This window comes from Colletotrichum costaricense, assembly GCF_030867565.1.
Source record: "Colletotrichum costaricense strain IMI 309622 chromosome Unknown Scaffold_4.1, whole genome shotgun sequence".
NCBI lineage: Eukaryota > Fungi > Ascomycota > Sordariomycetes > Glomerellales > Glomerellaceae > Colletotrichum > Colletotrichum costaricense.
In genome coordinates this window covers 2573371-2588765 of record NW_026848233.1, presented here as the reverse complement: position 1 = coordinate 2588765, position 15395 = coordinate 2573371, and the positions used below count along the sequence as shown (strand labels likewise).

At 49.8% G+C, this 15395-nt stretch overlaps 7 protein-coding genes across 7 annotated transcripts; 1 reads left to right on the top strand and 6 right to left on the bottom strand.

Annotated features, from left to right (window-relative positions):
• Positions 1–982: 982 nt before the first annotated feature.
• CCOS01_04921 (methyltransferase domain-containing protein) lies at positions 983–2589 on the bottom strand (the record flags this gene model as incomplete). Its single annotated transcript, XM_060453102.1, has 11 exons — positions 983–1043; positions 1177–1515; positions 1587–1724; positions 1781–1818; positions 1872–1894; positions 1951–2073; positions 2140–2158; positions 2215–2237; positions 2293–2386; positions 2454–2498; positions 2572–2589. The coding sequence occupies 11 exons, from the start codon at positions 2587–2589 to the stop codon at positions 983–985; spliced, it is 921 nt and encodes a 306-aa protein (XP_060317060.1).
• Positions 2590–5211: 2622 nt separating this feature from the next.
• Positions 5212–5526, top strand: CCOS01_04920 (uncharacterized protein; the record flags this gene model as incomplete). Its single annotated transcript, XM_060453101.1, has 1 exon — positions 5212–5526. One exon carries the CDS (start codon positions 5212–5214, stop codon positions 5524–5526), a length of 315 nt encoding a protein of 104 aa, XP_060317059.1.
• A 505-nt stretch (positions 5527–6031) lies between these two features.
• On the bottom strand, positions 6032–6712 carry CCOS01_04919 (uncharacterized protein; the record flags this gene model as incomplete). The annotated part of the gene is made up of 1 exon (XM_060453100.1): positions 6032–6712. The coding sequence occupies one exon, from the start codon at positions 6710–6712 to the stop codon at positions 6032–6034; it is 681 nt and encodes a 226-aa protein (XP_060317058.1).
• Positions 6713–7178: 466 nt separating this feature from the next.
• Positions 7179–7859, bottom strand: CCOS01_04918 (nodulation protein L; the record flags this gene model as incomplete). The annotated part of the gene is made up of 3 exons (XM_060453099.1): positions 7179–7524; positions 7606–7682; positions 7740–7859. The coding sequence occupies 3 exons, from the start codon at positions 7857–7859 to the stop codon at positions 7179–7181; spliced, it is 543 nt and encodes a 180-aa protein (XP_060317057.1).
• Positions 7860–8547: 688 nt separating this feature from the next.
• CCOS01_04917 (defects in morphology protein 1) lies at positions 8548–10220 on the bottom strand (the record flags this gene model as incomplete). Its single annotated transcript, XM_060453098.1, has 2 exons — positions 8548–9809; positions 9869–10220. The coding sequence occupies 2 exons, from the start codon at positions 10218–10220 to the stop codon at positions 8548–8550; spliced, it is 1614 nt and encodes a 537-aa protein (XP_060317056.1).
• Positions 10221–11013: 793 nt separating this feature from the next.
• On the bottom strand, positions 11014–12615 carry CCOS01_04916 (uncharacterized protein; the record flags this gene model as incomplete). Its single annotated transcript, XM_060453097.1, has 2 exons — positions 11014–11742; positions 11806–12615. The coding sequence occupies 2 exons, from the start codon at positions 12613–12615 to the stop codon at positions 11014–11016; spliced, it is 1539 nt and encodes a 512-aa protein (XP_060317055.1).
• An 849-nt stretch (positions 12616–13464) lies between these two features.
• On the bottom strand, positions 13465–15132 carry CCOS01_04915 (uncharacterized protein; the record flags this gene model as incomplete). The annotated part of the gene is made up of 1 exon (XM_060453096.1): positions 13465–15132. One exon carries the CDS (start codon positions 15130–15132, stop codon positions 13465–13467), a length of 1668 nt encoding a protein of 555 aa, XP_060317054.1.
• Between the last annotated feature and the right edge of the window lie 263 nt (positions 15133–15395).

The following is a 15395-nucleotide window of genomic DNA, read 5'->3' as shown; positions in this document are numbered from 1 at the left end:
TTGCCGTTCCCGTTGATTGTTTTCCTTTGAGAAAGTGGGGCAAAGTCCGAAGGTATGTTTTAATAGTGTTACTGTCTCACCGACAATCAAACGATGACAGTAGACGAGGGTATGTTTGTGTGAGCCTGTGAGCACGTGGGTAGGCGTGTGTGTTTGGTTGGTAATACGCGGGTACCTTGGCACTAGTTGAGCTCAGATGAACAAGAAATCAGTCAGAACGGGGCCAGAGCGAGGAGCAAAGAATAAGGTGCGGATAGAGACGGGGATACGGAGTAAAAGGTAAAGGTAAATGAATTAGAGACGAAAGGTCGTTTGGGGGGCGCTTGGCTGAGCTGGCTGGCAATTAGAAAATCTTGTGCGGCCCCAGTCATGATGGGGAAGAGAGGCAAAAAGGTCTCTCTCTTATGGGGCTAATGCGACCCCTCTTCAGCCAGTGAGACGCGTAAGTGTTCGTGTGCAAAAGGGGAAGTTCAGGAATGGGGTTGGGATCAGATAGAGAGCTTTGCGGGGACGGCAGACGGCCTCCTTATCCCTGTCGTAACACCGACTAACCCGAACCCGAGGCTTAGCTTAAGGTAAAGGTTGCCAAGCCCGCTTTAAGTTTACCCTACGGATAGTGCCTCCACACGTCCGGCCACTGCCGGGATGTGGGTATCGGCCCTGCCGCACGCCGCGCCGATTTACCAACAAGGCCGCTGTCCGGGGACGGGTGTGGCTCTCTCTATTGCCCGGATACCGGGCACCGGTGGGATGTATCATTTACTTAATTTTGACGACATTCTTTGATCGAGTAGGATCATAGAGCTGTCGTGGGATCACTCTGAGTATGGTGTCTTCTCATGCACTTTTTAGGACTGAGGTCAAAGGAACGTGTAGGTATTTAATCTTTTTAGTAGCTCGGAACATTACGCAGAATTTGTCCAAGTTCATTGCATGAACAGCTTGAATTTCATGTGCTATCTTCAATGACTGCCATTTCCCATCACTCCTGCGACTCCTCAGAAGGAGAGGCATCCTCGGGCTTTTGCGCATAGACAACGTGACTGAAAATGTTAGCATAAAAAGCCCACAGCAGAACGCGAGGCGTGAACTTGCATTTTCCAATAAGCGTGCATTCTCTTATCCTTCAGATCTCTCCGAACGCCTGCACATAGGGCAAGAACCTCTTCCCTGGACCATTCCAAAACACGGGTCAGAAGAGCAAGGGACAGCCCCTCGAGACCGAGATTGAGGTTGACAAATTGCCACTTTCCGAGATTTTTCAGATGGGGATCCGCAGGCCAGGTGTTGAGAGGTAGCTTGTAGTCTTTACGGACAATGTTGATAAAGCCAGCGTTCTCTAGGTCCGCCTTGTTATGGGCCAGACTCTCCAGCGGCCGTCCGATCTTTGTCGCGGCTTCTTGTAGCAGCTCGTGCCACTTCCACAAGTCAGAGTCCTTGGGAACTGAAGCATCGTCGCAACCAGGCGGTAATTCGAGTCCCGCGACTTCAAGATGACCTCCCGGAGTCAAGCCACTACGTGAGACAGGCGTGATGTTCAGCAAAAGCGCAAGAACCAGCGCATTGGGTAAGAAGGGTTGTCCTACTTGTAAATCTTCTTAATCATCCTTTCCTTATTCGCGAATGCGCCGTCCATACTTCTGCAGTAGATGAAGTCAAAGGGCTCGTTCCAGGTCCATGGCTTTTCTAAGTCGTCGACCTCAAACACACAGTTCGGAGGCGCCCTAAACCAATGATAAGTAAGATGCTAACGCAGTTGATTTGAAGAACGTCAACATACCACTCAGGCTGAATGGGGCTCAGGTCAACGCCAATGACCTACTGAATGTCAGACTCCATCATCCAGTTGCCTCGGAAACTTATCTTCCAACCTCTGCATGCAAAAATTTGTCCGCTAAAGCGACGTGTCAGTGGCACAAAACCGTGATTCCATAATTGAGCATGACGAACCGAAATCAATGGCCCAGATCCCGGTTCCGGTTCCCATATCCAACACCCGTTTTGCGGTTCTGTGCGCAGGACACAGGGCTAACTGTTCCTCGAGCTGTAGCAGCCAGATTCGATGTTGCAAATCTAGGGTCAATTAGCAACTCGCGGGAATCTTGTGTCCAAGGCCATAAAGTCGAAGCAGTCGCTCACCAAGACGGTCATTCTCAGGCTTCAGCCATATTTGTGTTAGAATAGCATCAGACCCAGGATCAGTGTGTTGCTCACCTCATCATTAGGGAAGCTATACTCTGCTCAAAACATTAGGATATGTTTTCGCAGAGCTTGAATGATGGGAATACATACTTCCCGAGCTCATGGAATGATACGTCCGTCCATTCTCAGCTTGATGCTCGAGAATACTCGATCTTAGAGAGGCTAGCGACGAATGCTCGGAATGCTGTCGGAATGTCAGGCAATTGTAAATGCATGTGTCACTGCTAATGTAATGCAACAATAAGACTCACATCATCTCCATATTCCGATGTCGGGTCATCCACTGGCGTGGCTGGCTACTCATCCGAAATCTCATCAGCATACGACCCAGAGATCTACAAATAACATCCCTATTCAGGCTTTTCTTACATTCTGGGGCTCCTGCATGATCTCAGCTTTGAACGAACACCGTTTACTAGGCTTCGGTGGATTCAGGCGCTCCTGTGAAGTCCTGGCTCAAGACCGAATTGCAATCGAGATAGCAATATCCAAAGCTTTAGTGGATGGCGGTTTCCCAAGGTAAAGAAGGCAGACTACCCCTCACTATATCGCTCCCGATCATGTGGAACGTGGCCTCTCTAGATACAACCTTGTCAATCCCATCGGCCTGTCTCGCTTAACAATCATTGCGGCACGGCTGCGGGGCAACATCGCTCTGGACCCTGTCGTTGGCAAGGAGCATTACCCCCAAAGAGCATATCATGGCAGCAAAGCTCAGTTGGTCATAACATGGCCACTGCCAATTGGTCGGATGACACCAGACGGATTGTTAGCGACTCTGGCTCATTGACTGACCTTGGCAAAAGAGCAAACAATTGAATATTCTATTTCGAGATAGCGAATTCTTACCCTTACTGGGCTCATTTGCTGTCGACGCATGCCCTTATCTGCTGTTGGTTACTCGTCAACCCCATCGCAGACTTTGTAGCTTGTCCACCCGACGCAAATATCATACAACGTCCATAGCTCGACCATCGACATCGCGAAAGACTACTCCCAAAAGTCATTTATTTCGCAAATTCGGTTGACAGACCACGCCATCTTCTCATTCTCAACACTTGTCTGGCGACCGCCATGGTAGTTTTTCATGGCCTTGTCAACGATGCCATGACTCCGTCGGCTGCCTGTATCCGCCCTGACAGCAACTTATTCTTGCCACCAAAGTACCAACGGCACTCCCAGTCTAAGGTATCTACGTTGAAAAGGAGCCCCATGCCTCTTCCCATCCGATGTAATCAAACATCTTTATCACGAAGATCTCCGTGTCAAGGGGATACACAATAGCGTTACGAGTAAAATCAGAGAGCCATTCTGGTAAGAAAGCGAGTGAGTACATGTCATAGCTTGTGTGAACTAGCACTACTTCATACCCCTGAGAGATATATCTTGTAAAGGGGAGAGGGGAGAGGGTTGTGTGGTATTCAAAATCAGTGTATAGAAGTAGCGGCAAAACCTTCTGAAATCTCGAAACCAGTTTTCCTTCTAAGCTGCCAATTTTAATCTGACTGCAGCCAGTCAATCTTTCATCTTCAAATAGACACGTCAATGAAGCTCTTGCAGTCAATATCGCCAGTGATTTTGCAGGTCGGTAAATGCACATGCATTTCCCAGAGACAACCGCCTGGTGCATAGTTTCTTTTTAGAATAATTGGATCACTGCTGCAATTTTGACTCAATCCTGCAAGTCCCAGCTGAGGAGTTCTCTCGGGGCTGCTAATACTCTGCAACTGATCACAACGTGACTCTGTTGGTTAGGCCGTATCTAGGATTTTGACAAAGGTATCAAAAATACGTCATTCCCAAGCAAGCAAAAGCCACTTCGATATGGCATGAATTGGGCACGAGTAATCAGCTTACCCGGCACAGAAAGTTACACACCGACACTCTATTTGGTGTCATTATGGCTGAGACACTGCTAGCATCTGTGGCAGCATAGCCAGAATACACACCTTGAACTCGACATGGCGATGACGCCATTCGACCATGGAGTGGCGACTGATCAAGTCAGACCTGCAACAGCAAATGATTCCATCCAGTCAACAGTCATATCTGTGATGTTGAGATTTCTGCTAAAGCCGTCAAAATATCTTCAAGCGTGAGCCGTCACCAGCCACCTAGGACTGCCGTAAACACACTGCCATACGTAATGGCTATTCTACTCGTTTTCCTTAGCCATGCTGCACGCATCAGGCACCATAGTTTACGTGATGAAGGCGAAAATCAAATCTCACCAAGGCATGGTAAGTAGTTAACCAGGTTTCTGACTGTCTCCGCATTGGTGCCCTTTGGACTGTCTGATTGTTCGCCGAAACTTCCTGTATAGGGATAGTCTCACTTAGAAGGTACCGCAACGGCAACCCATAACCATTAGGCAAGGTGTCAAAGGCGGTGCATGTTGAAGCCACACCTGTCATCTGCATAGGTAGACCAAACAGGCCAAGGTTCAATGAAACAGTGAGCATAGAATTAAGTTGACATCCTAACAGCCTTCAAGGCGAACAGAAAGTGTTGAGAATTTGATTTTCGAGCGCCTACGATAGGATGCTGCACTTGATTGGTGTCGTTTACGATGTTTGCTAAAGTGGGGTGATCTGTTTCAGTTCAGCTTTAGCTCTTTTGCGTTTACACGAATGTGCAGTGAAAGATGTGTCCAGATGCGAGCTAGTACTAGCAGTTGATCGGCGTCCACATATCCAAGTTAGACAGTGCTGCTTGCTTGAGAAGCCTGCACAAGGGATGATCCTTTCAAGCCGTGCATACTGTCTAATATCACGATTAAGTTCATTCAAGCCGAGCCGGCCAGTAAATAGAGACTGTTGAAAAATAATAAAAAGGGGACATTTGGACAGCGATACTATCCCATCTTCGCTGATTCATCTCACACTCTCGTCATCTCTAAATTGCATCGTCTATCGAGATTCCCACATCAGCTTTAATTCTCATACGCAAAGGTACGTGCCCGACTAACATCAATGATGAATCAGATCAACACTGATTTGGCATCTCCAGATGCCTTCCGCACGAGGATACATTAAGGGTGTTGCCGGAGGAAGCAAGTTCACTTCGACATTCCTTATCGATGATGTTCAGTACCACTTCAGTGGAACCATCAGCCCGGCCGTTCCAGACTTCACATCCAACGAAGCGACTCTGGAATATGAGTCACTTAGGAGTTTGACTAGCAATCGCGATTTTGATGGCACGGTCGGAACTCAATCCATCACGCTCGAAGTTGCCAATGGAACCAAGCTCACTGGCCAATTCGATCGACCAATCAGCCCTGCGTCCTCGGTATCTGGAACCGGGACTTGGTCGCAGAACTAGTTTTCCACGTTGTCAGCAGGCGTCGGACTCTATGCGAGGAGGAGTATCTTGAGCGCCTTATCGAGGCTCAAGCAAGCTCATGGAAGAAACCATAGTTTCTTCCTTGGTCAAGGGGATCGAAAACTCATCTTATCGATACGATATGCCTGCTCATAGTACTATGTTGACCATGCGTCTGGGAAATCATCTTACAACGGCAGTAACAAACAATCTATCTATGCCTGGTGAATTTTCAACATTAGTGAGTAGAGACAATTGAAATAAAGTCAGTCCACAGTGATTGGAAGAGACAAGAGCAATGAGCAAAGCGGGAAGTGAAAAGAAGGCGAGAAAAATAGGAGTCAATTTGAGGATGGTGAGTTGTAGAATGGGGTTTATTGGAGAGCCGTATTATGACAGGTTGAGATTTGGGGACGCACGCTAAGGCTTTGTGACTTCTAGGCTAACGAGGCACCTCAGCTCGGCGAGAAGCTTTAGTCGTGGACGCAAGCTTAAGTTTGACAACTCAAGCGGAGGACCCTTGCTGTTCTCGCTGCTCTTCCAATCGCTTCCTGGCATTTTCTCGTCTGTCCTCTTCTCTCTTCTTATCATAATGTTTCTGGAAATTTACAATTCTTTGCAGTAACTCCCGCTCTCTCTCCCACGCCTTCTCATCATTGACATCCGGAACCTCAATCTTGTATTCCTCCGCCAATTTCATAATATCGGGTACCTTGTTGACAGGTTTCCAGGTCAGGAAGATGTCCTTGAGCCTTCTCACTGTGGCCCTCTGAGATTCGTCCGAAAAGGGATTTGGGTTGTTGTCGTCAAGGAGAGCATCGGAGATTTCGAAGACGAAATCAGAGTGCTGCAGGCGCAGAATTGCCAGAAAATGATCGAGGTGTCCCATGCGCTTGAAGTATTCGTCTAGGTCCTTGGTCGTCAGTTTTTGCTCCAAAAATTTGTCTCGGATGGCCAAGTGCCGAGAAGTGCGGAGGATGCTGCAATCAGCTTCGAGTCTTCCGTAGGCCTCCGCTTTACAAGAGAATGCCAGCCAATCCTTGACTTCTTCATTTTTTCTCTCAATGATCTTAGTGGCCCTTTCCTTAAGGAGTGTTTCGTACTCATCGAGACGCTGGCTGACAGTGGCGTGCTTATTGATCTGCTCAGCTGAAGGTATACGGGGCTCATAAATTGCGAACTCCATGTTGTGAATGTCCAATGGGAGTGAAGTGAAAGTATTGAGTGCTGGCCTTTCTGGGTGCGACTTTGGAGTAGCGATGGTGTTGATCAAGCAGAAGAGCCTTACTAAAGGAATCAATGTATATATTCTTATACTCAGATGTCCATGCTCCTGTTGCTTCAGGAAAGGTTTTTCATGTCAATAATTGCGCTTAGATATAATTTTTGAACCAAGAAGATCTCGAGATATACGTTGAGATTTGCAAATGACTGTTCGTTAACAAGGAAGAGAGAGCCATTCATGTGCTGAGTTATCACGTCGTTGCTGTCTACTCGTTTGGGTAAACTTCCTTTCATTGCTATGATCTGAAGAACTCTGTATCACCATCGACTACCGGAACATGTAAATGCCCCTTCGGCAGCAAAGCGATTCTGTGTCACCACTCGTGACTTAACGCCTCTTTATGCCGCCAATAAGTCTCCTGATCAGTTTACTCTTTGATGCATTTGTTCGAAATCACCATCTCCTTCTCCAGTGTTCGCACCTTCTTGGTGACCCTGGCAAGGTTGCCCACCGCCACCGAATGAGGCGGCAAGCTCTTTGTCACAATAGAGCCCGCACCAATAGTCGTGCCTGATCCTATGGTGACACCAGCCAGAATGATTGTACCGCCACCGATCCAGCAATCATCTTCGATGGTCGCCAGCAGACCATATTCCTCGCCCTTCATTCGGGAAAGAATGCTCGTGTTGTGGGCTGCGCTGTAGATGCTGACATTGGGACCGAGTTGAACACATTTGCCAATAGTGACGAGACTGACGTCGAGAATGGTCAGGCTGCACATATTCGTCAGAACACACTCTTTCTTTCTCCTGACATTCAAGCGATCAGGTGGTTGAAGCACCGGTAGGACTTGCTTGAAGTTGGCAAAGGACTTGGAGTTAAAGATGACGTTGCAGCCGTAATCGACTAATAAAGGGGCCTCGATGAATGACTGTTCACCAAATTTGTCCAGAAGGTGCTGCAGAATCTCTTCCTTCTTCTTGCCCACCTCTTGGAGGGTGTTATGGCGGTGGTCGATCTCGTTGAAGTCGCGCGCGAGGCAGCGGGCTCTGTGGCGGCCTTGGTTGAGGATAGGGTCAAGAGGGTCGTACACCATGCCCGAGACCATGCGCTCATAGTTCTCGCAAGACGGCTTGGTCTCGATAGAGCTCACAAGCTCTAGGATCTTGGGGTCTGTTCCCTCCCTCCTTAGCGCCCATCGTCGGTGTTGTTGGGGTTGGAATGGGGAAGTTTTGATGTAGAAGGGAGTGGCTAGCAAAGTCAAGAGAATACCAGGAGACCGCTCCCCGAGATACGGAAGCCTGCCTTGAAGACTGTTGTGTGGGAGGAAATTGTGGACGAAGGTCAAGCCTCGCGGTGCCGAAGAAGGAGGAAGGCACTAGTGTTCTTGCCTTCTCTTGAATCCCACTGTTTGAGAAAGGAGGTCTGGCGCGAGGGGTGGGCCTCAGGTACTGAAGAGTGAATTAATTTCAACATCACCAAGACATTCACCGATTTACTAACTGAAGGACTCGGAAAGGCGGCGGCCTGGGCCCCAGTGCCTTCGCGTTTATTGGAAAAGGATCAGTAGGATTCTATTGAGAAAGTCACAAGGCTAGGTCGAAAGTAGACCCGTGTTGCAGACCATCTTTCAGAGAAGCAAGAAACACATGTTGCCTTGATATGTAGATCATCAACTCATATTCATAAGCTATCCTGATTCTTGAATCCCGTGTAATGTGGGCCCTAGCCGAATAATGCGCCTCGCAAAGAAGAGAATGCCATCTCAGACGCAAAACGGAAGCGAAATCGCAATATCACCCACTTGTAACATGCTTACTCCTGCCTGCCAAACGCTGCCTAGTATTCTGCAATCTCTCCTCATCCATGGCAGACCGCCATGTGCAGTCGCCCACAAACTCACACATTCGACACTTGTACGCCTCCTCAATCTGCACACCCCGCGGTTGACGGTCCGCTCGCCACCACTCCATCGTGTTACCCAAGTAGAGATTGAGCGCCCGATCATCCATGGGGAAGACCTGGCTATCAATGAGCGAACCGTCTCCGCGGTACCTGTACTCCACAGCGAGAAGCCTACCCACCGAGTCGGCGCCATGAGGGAAGGTTTGGCGCAACTCTGATACGAGAAGAGGGAGCAATTCCCTGAGTGTCCTGTACTTGATGAAGTCCGGCGCTGATGTTTTCCGGTTTGCTCCATCAGCTTCAGTATCGAACGTTGTTGTAGTGGGAGACGGCGGAATGTAGTCCCCGTCAGGAGAGGAATCCACATCGAAGAACAGTTCGTCGTGCAGGCTACCAATCTGGGCAATGAATGAGTCGGAGAACGGCTCATCTGGATCCAGACCGTACCGCCGGAAGATACGGAGGTAGTCCAGCTTATCCGCTGCCATTTCTGACAGGAAACGCTGGTACAGGAAGAGCTGCACCTTGGCCGGCCGCAGTAACGCAGGGCTGTTGGGGGCCTTCATAGACCCACGCGTCTTCACATCCGTCAGGTATATCTGAGGTATGTCCGCTTTTTCCTTCGAAGGAAAGTAGTCGGTTATGCTGGACTGATTCTGCTCAGACTCCTGGCTCAGCTGTTCCATGAACTCCGGGTCCGGATTCTCATAGCTCAGACCGTCGATGACGCCATTGACCAGATTTCCGTCGGCGAATCCCCATACTTCAAGCTCACGGGTCATGCCGGTCTCACGGAGTGTTCGAAGTCCCTGAATGAGGTTCCACATCCGGAGACCAAAGCCATCTTCTTTACTCGCGATCTCGACGCGGACCGTTGTATGGACTTCGTCTTCGAGGTCTTGGTGTACCTTTGTTCCCTGCTTCATCGCCGCTGTCCGGGTCTTCCGACCATATGGTAGGCGGGTGAGGGTATAGAAGTATTGTAGTTCGCACCAAGCACCCGAGGTCAAGTCGGTGACGGTGAATGGCTTCCGGGGATACGATCGGAATCGAACAAGCGGCGATCGGGTATCATTCTCGGGATCAGGGGTGGCTTTCTCGTTCGGCTTTGGTGATGAGGGAGCAATATTGTTATTCGAAAGGGCCCTGCTCACTAAGCGCTTTCACGTCAGTCAGTTTGAGCAGAAGCTTGCCTCGCAAAGTAACACTCACAATCCGGGTAGGCGACGGAGTGGCCAGGTGACGCCGGGGGAAGATCTGCCTGCTTCGTATCGTCGGTAAGGGTCGCCTTTGAGCGACTCCGGCTAGGTCGTACAGGGCCCTTGGCTGTGCCAGTCGTGCGATATGAGAGAAGATCCGTGGGAGCATCTTCAAGGCAAAATTCTTGCTCGGCGACGGTGTCAATGCCAAAGTCTGAAGCGATCGATGGAGCGGCGGGGTTCCGCGATGAGGTTGAGGTGGGGGCGGGGTTATCGGTGATGAGCTGGCTCAGCAACGTCTCATCCTCCAAAGAAAGATCGTAGCCATATTCATCGTCCGAATCAAGCGAAAAGGAGGAAGACATTGCAAAGGGAGGCGAGAGTCATGTCGGATCGACGAGGGGGGAAGGACCCTCGTTGACGGCGTCACGACTTGGCGGGAGGGATCGCCGCTAAATGGGAGAGCGCGTCTGGAAAGTGGCGACGGGTGTCGCGAAGTCCAGTGACTTTCAGGCAGTCGGGCCCCACACGTCCTGCGGAGATGGCCAATGAAGCGCAAGCCGAAACAAATTGCGGCGGTTGATTACATCAGCAAAGCAACGTCTCACTCATGAAAGGCTCAGCTCACATGTAAAGAAACAACACTTCGATCGAGGGGGGTTTTTTCAGGTGCGAGATCTGGTGCCAAACGTACAAACTTTTCATCTCATCTCTCACCAACGGAAATCTTAAACTCGTAGCTTTTTTGTGGAGACTGCGTACTCTCGGCTTCCGCGCCAAAAGTCTGTCTCTGGCGGTGTCCTCAGACGTGTTATCGAAGTCAGTCACAGTCAAAGGCCCAACTCACTGTGGTTCTTGATTTAATCGTTATCTATCTTACATCAAGCTGGCTAAAGCGACACGGCGACATGGTGACATAATGATCCCCATACTACCAGCAATCTCATCCTTCTCGAAGCATACACTCGTTAGCCACAATACGTTCTCTCATGCCAGTATCCTCACCCCCAGTCCACACAGGGGCCTCTTCCTCTCGTAGCCATTTTCGGCTACCCAATACAGTTACATCATAAAGCCTCCTCAATTGCCAGGGCTCGAAGTGCAAGTAAGCACTGGAGAATGTTGCCAGTTCTCAAGGACTGGACTTAAGGATGCCGCTCAAATCTGATTGTCCTTCGACTTCAGTCGTTTGGACAATATTCCTCGAATGTTGAAGCGAGGCGGGGAGGCCAAATTGGGGTGCCGCCGACCCGCCGCTGGTGAGGCGGCAGATACAGGTGAAGTGTCGTTGAAAACGTCATCTGACATACGACTGCTGGGAGAGAATCTCAAAGGCCGGCTTGCCTGCTTCGTAGGTGTGTTATGCTCATCCAACGTGTTCATTTTGGGCCTCTTTATCTCTGTGGTACGCTTCTTGGTCTGAATTGACTTCTTACCATGCTTGGGCCCGGACCGGCTTCTCTGCTTCGTTGGTGTATCCATAGGTTGCTCATCCAGACTGAGTTGTGCGGTCTGCTTGGCTTCCGTGGGCCGTTGCGCGGGTTGATGTGTGGCATCTTCGAGCTGCGGGGGCTCTGTGAGCTGCGGGGGCTGCGGGACGTCTTCGAACAACTCATTGATGCGCTTATAGACGTCGTTCATAATAGCCTCTGCGAGAAACGCGCGAGACTCATAGTCGTCGTCCTTGATGAGCTGCCAGGTACATTTCTCCAGATCTTCCCAGCCGGAGCTCTTCAAGTCTTTGAGAAAACTGCCAAGAGCAACTCGACGGACGGATCCGTCATTGTAATCTGCAATTCTGTCAAGCATGGGGGCGCTTTTCATGTATCTGGCCAACAAGGCATTATCGATCGGCTGCTGTCGCTTCACAGCTTCAGTAATTCGAGTCTATTGAGTAGGATGAAGATTAGCTATCGACATGGCACCTCTGGTTGGCATATTTGAGCTGACGTTGGGGTTCTTGGCTTTTGGGAGGGGATTGGTTCCCGATCCAGCCATCGTCTTCCACTTTTGGGTGGCCGCCTTCTTCTTTGAACTGGCGACTTTCTTCTTCGGTACAGTTTTCTTGTCTTGAGGGGACTCGGATTCCGCCTTTCGTTTCTTGCTCGGCGGCGAAGGTGTGGTGAGCTTAGTAATGGAGCGCGTCCAAGGTCTCATAGCCGGTAGAGCTAGATGATCTGAGTTGAGCTGAGCAGGTTCCAAATGTTCGGTGCTGGATTTCTTGGCGCTGGCTTCCTTCAACGAAGGCTTGTCGACAACAAACAGGCTGTCTGAATGATCTTGGGCGGATGCTGCCGGAGAATGTGCCAACGCTGTCTTCAACATACCCTCCGACGAGTAAATACTGAGGCCATCAGCACAGTCCCGAACATATCGCAGAACACCAAGTGGTTGCTGCATGGTCGCCCATTCCAACCAAGTCAGCGGAGGCTCAAGTGTGTAGATGAGTAGAGCTGCAATAACTGTCACTCTGGCAGGAGGTCGCTTGCCCTGTCCCATCTCCCGCGCTTGGCTGACCGTTCTGTGGAGGGCCTGGGCTCTGGACTTTTTCCCGAAGGACGAACTAGTGATGGGTGTGGCGATCAGTGCTAGGGCTTGTTCCTTTTCTTCTGATGTCAACAGAATGTCCAAGGCGTCGGTGTTGAAGAGCTTGGCAGCCAATTCTGACCATTCTCGCTGGAAATTAGGAATGAGATATGCTGGGGGACCGCAGGCGTATTTGTCGGCTACCTTGGGCGCCTTTCCGCTACTTTCTGCCATTCTTGAAGCTTCTGGCAGCCTCGTTGAAAGGAGGGAATAGGAATTGATTCCCAATCGAGTGAAGTTGGAGGGAAGAATACGGGCTGCAGAGGATGGAAGAGTATGTAGGTAACAAGTTGCAAGAGGTACAGAAGGAAGGAGAAAAGGACTCTGTAGATGCCTCAGAAACAATATTGAAAGGAAGTCGAGTCCACAGCGCTTTCCTTTAGCAAGGGAAGACCGAAAAACGTATTGATCTTGTGGGCAAAGGTAGCTCCCATTCCCGGTCCGTCACAGAGTTGGCTTCTGGTCGATCATGCAGATACGGGGAACAAGGAGGAAACTGGTGAGACTATGGTAAGAAGGAGTGATCAGGTCAATTAATATAAAGGCGTTGCTTTATGATTGAAAAGGGGAACTTGAATTTCTCCAAGAGCCTTCTTGCTGCTTCAACTTGTGCAAACGTCAAAGGTTCCAGACGTCCATCCAGGATTGGTTTCACGTTGACGCATTTTCTGTTTAAAGGCAGGAAACATTAAGCCGGACTGGAGTTTCGACATAAACAGTAATGAAATTTTTCAATTCTCTCGAACTCATTATCAGCGGCGGGCCAGCTCTCTATCTTGATTCGCGTAAACTAATCCCCATGTGTAAGTTACCCCCCTTTCCCAATGCCAGCTTACTGTTCGAATCCGTGCCAGAGCCAAGCGCTGATGGGGGTATCATCTTGCTCATCCTGGCCTTGGGACACTCGGCCGTCCTTAGGGTCTTGGATTGTGTTTTTTGTCGAGACATTGATGATGATAAATCTAGCAGGACCCAATTAGTCATCACGGTCCCACGATCCCTAAAAGATGATGTGCCTACTTCCTAAGCACCACTGACGACAGGCAATCTGCCCTTCAATTGCTCTTGCAGCGTCTCAGCGATCATGACGCGGACGCCTTCTTCCGAAGAGTCCACGATGTTCTTGACTAGGGCATCGAACTGTGCCAAGTTCGTCGACTTCAAATGCTTGCTGAAGGATTCAAGCATAATCTTTCGAGAGAAAGTATCGGGAAGACGCGCCAGCTGGAGAAGCTTTCCCGCTGCAACAAACTTGCTGATGTAGGTGATGCTTGTCTCAGATGAAGCCACAGTGAATGCTTCGACTTTAGTGGTCATCTGTTGAGGTCTCTGTGTTGGGACCTCCTTGATGAACTGAATCTCATCATCACTGTCTTGAGTATCTTCGTTCTTGATAAATGTTCTGCTGGCAGGCTGAGCTCTCTCCGGTCGACAAGTGAGCGGCTCGTCAACTCCCAAGGGTGCATGTCTTTTTGGGGTCGAGTCAGGAGGAGACTCGACTTGTAGGTTAATGCGTCTCTTCTTCTCACTCTTTGAACTCAGGCTTTGCATAGGACTCTGACTTCTCTTGAGATTTGTAGCGACATTGCCCACGAGAGTGTCTGCAGGTCCAGGGCGGTTCGTGTTGCGCCGAGACAGCAGGTTATGACTGACATGGATTGATCTGCGGCTCGACGCGGGCCGGCGTCGTAGGTTGGAGCGAGGCTCAGAGGCGATTCTTGCTGAGATATTCGCCTTGATGTCTTGTTTCGGTGTGCGCTGGGACCCTCTACAACTCGCTTGACCATTCGAGTGATATTCATCCTCGTCTGAAGAGCCCGATTCTGACTCTGGGTACGAAGCGAACTCTGGTGGACTCGGGCGCAGGGATTCCAGTAGTCTTTCTTGTTCAAAGTCTTCTTCTGAGTTTTCTTCTTCAGATCCAGATCCTTCAATCTCGGATTCCGCATACTCGGATTCTTCATCTTCTCCATCGTCATCATCTTCTTCATCTTCTTCCTCGAGGCAATCTTCATACTCGGACTCAGAGGTATGTTGCTGGCTGTGAACTGGTTGATTGGTAGCGGCGTTAATCATTGAGTAGATCCTGGATGCTCCGGCCTTGGCATTGGTCATCCACGTTCTCTGGCGAGCCCAACTACCGCGAACAGCGTCATCTCTCCACTCTTTGAAGAAGAATATGTTCCGTGCACCATCTGGGACCACCTTGGCCTGGCAGATACCATTTGCATCCGGGGTACAGAGGGCAAAGAATTTGGTGTCCCCCTCCCGACCTGGTTTATAAACAACCTTGAAGGCCTTTCTGATGATGGGACGAGGGTATGGGTGTGTCGTATGATTGTTCACGCACTGTTTTCGGGGCAGGGAACGCCAACGGCCGGAGTGTGGAAAATAGTCGTCAAGGATCTGGAAATCGGGGAGAAACCACCCAATCCAAAGGCCACTTAGATGGTCTTTTTGACCTCCGGTGTACACTTCATTGGGCCTTGGCAATCTCCATCTGTCATCAAGGTTGAGCCAGCGTAGGGCCGGCATGGCGTTGAGTTGTGATACAACTCGATCCTGAAACGCGGACACTTGAATGATCATGCTTCGTGGGGGAGAATCGGCGTAGTTCAGACCGTCGTTGAAAACATTCAGCCCAGGACTGTAGCAGATCTCTCCGACAGCATGTTGGCCAGAAGCAGCCATGGTGAAATCGATAACGGCTGGTGAATGGAAGTAAGAAGAAAAGTCAATGACGAGGTTGTTAGTCAGTTTTCGTTCGTAAGTAGGGAGAATTCTTTTCTGGTAAAGCGTGTCAAGTGTGGAAGTTCTTGAGAGGTGCGTAGAGAATAGAGTTAGCGTGCTGAACGATGGCGAACTTGGGAACAAAGGTGATTGCATTAATTTTCATGTTGAAGATAGAATACATACTGAGCGTAAGGCTAGAACCTTGAGGATAGCTGAGGCAG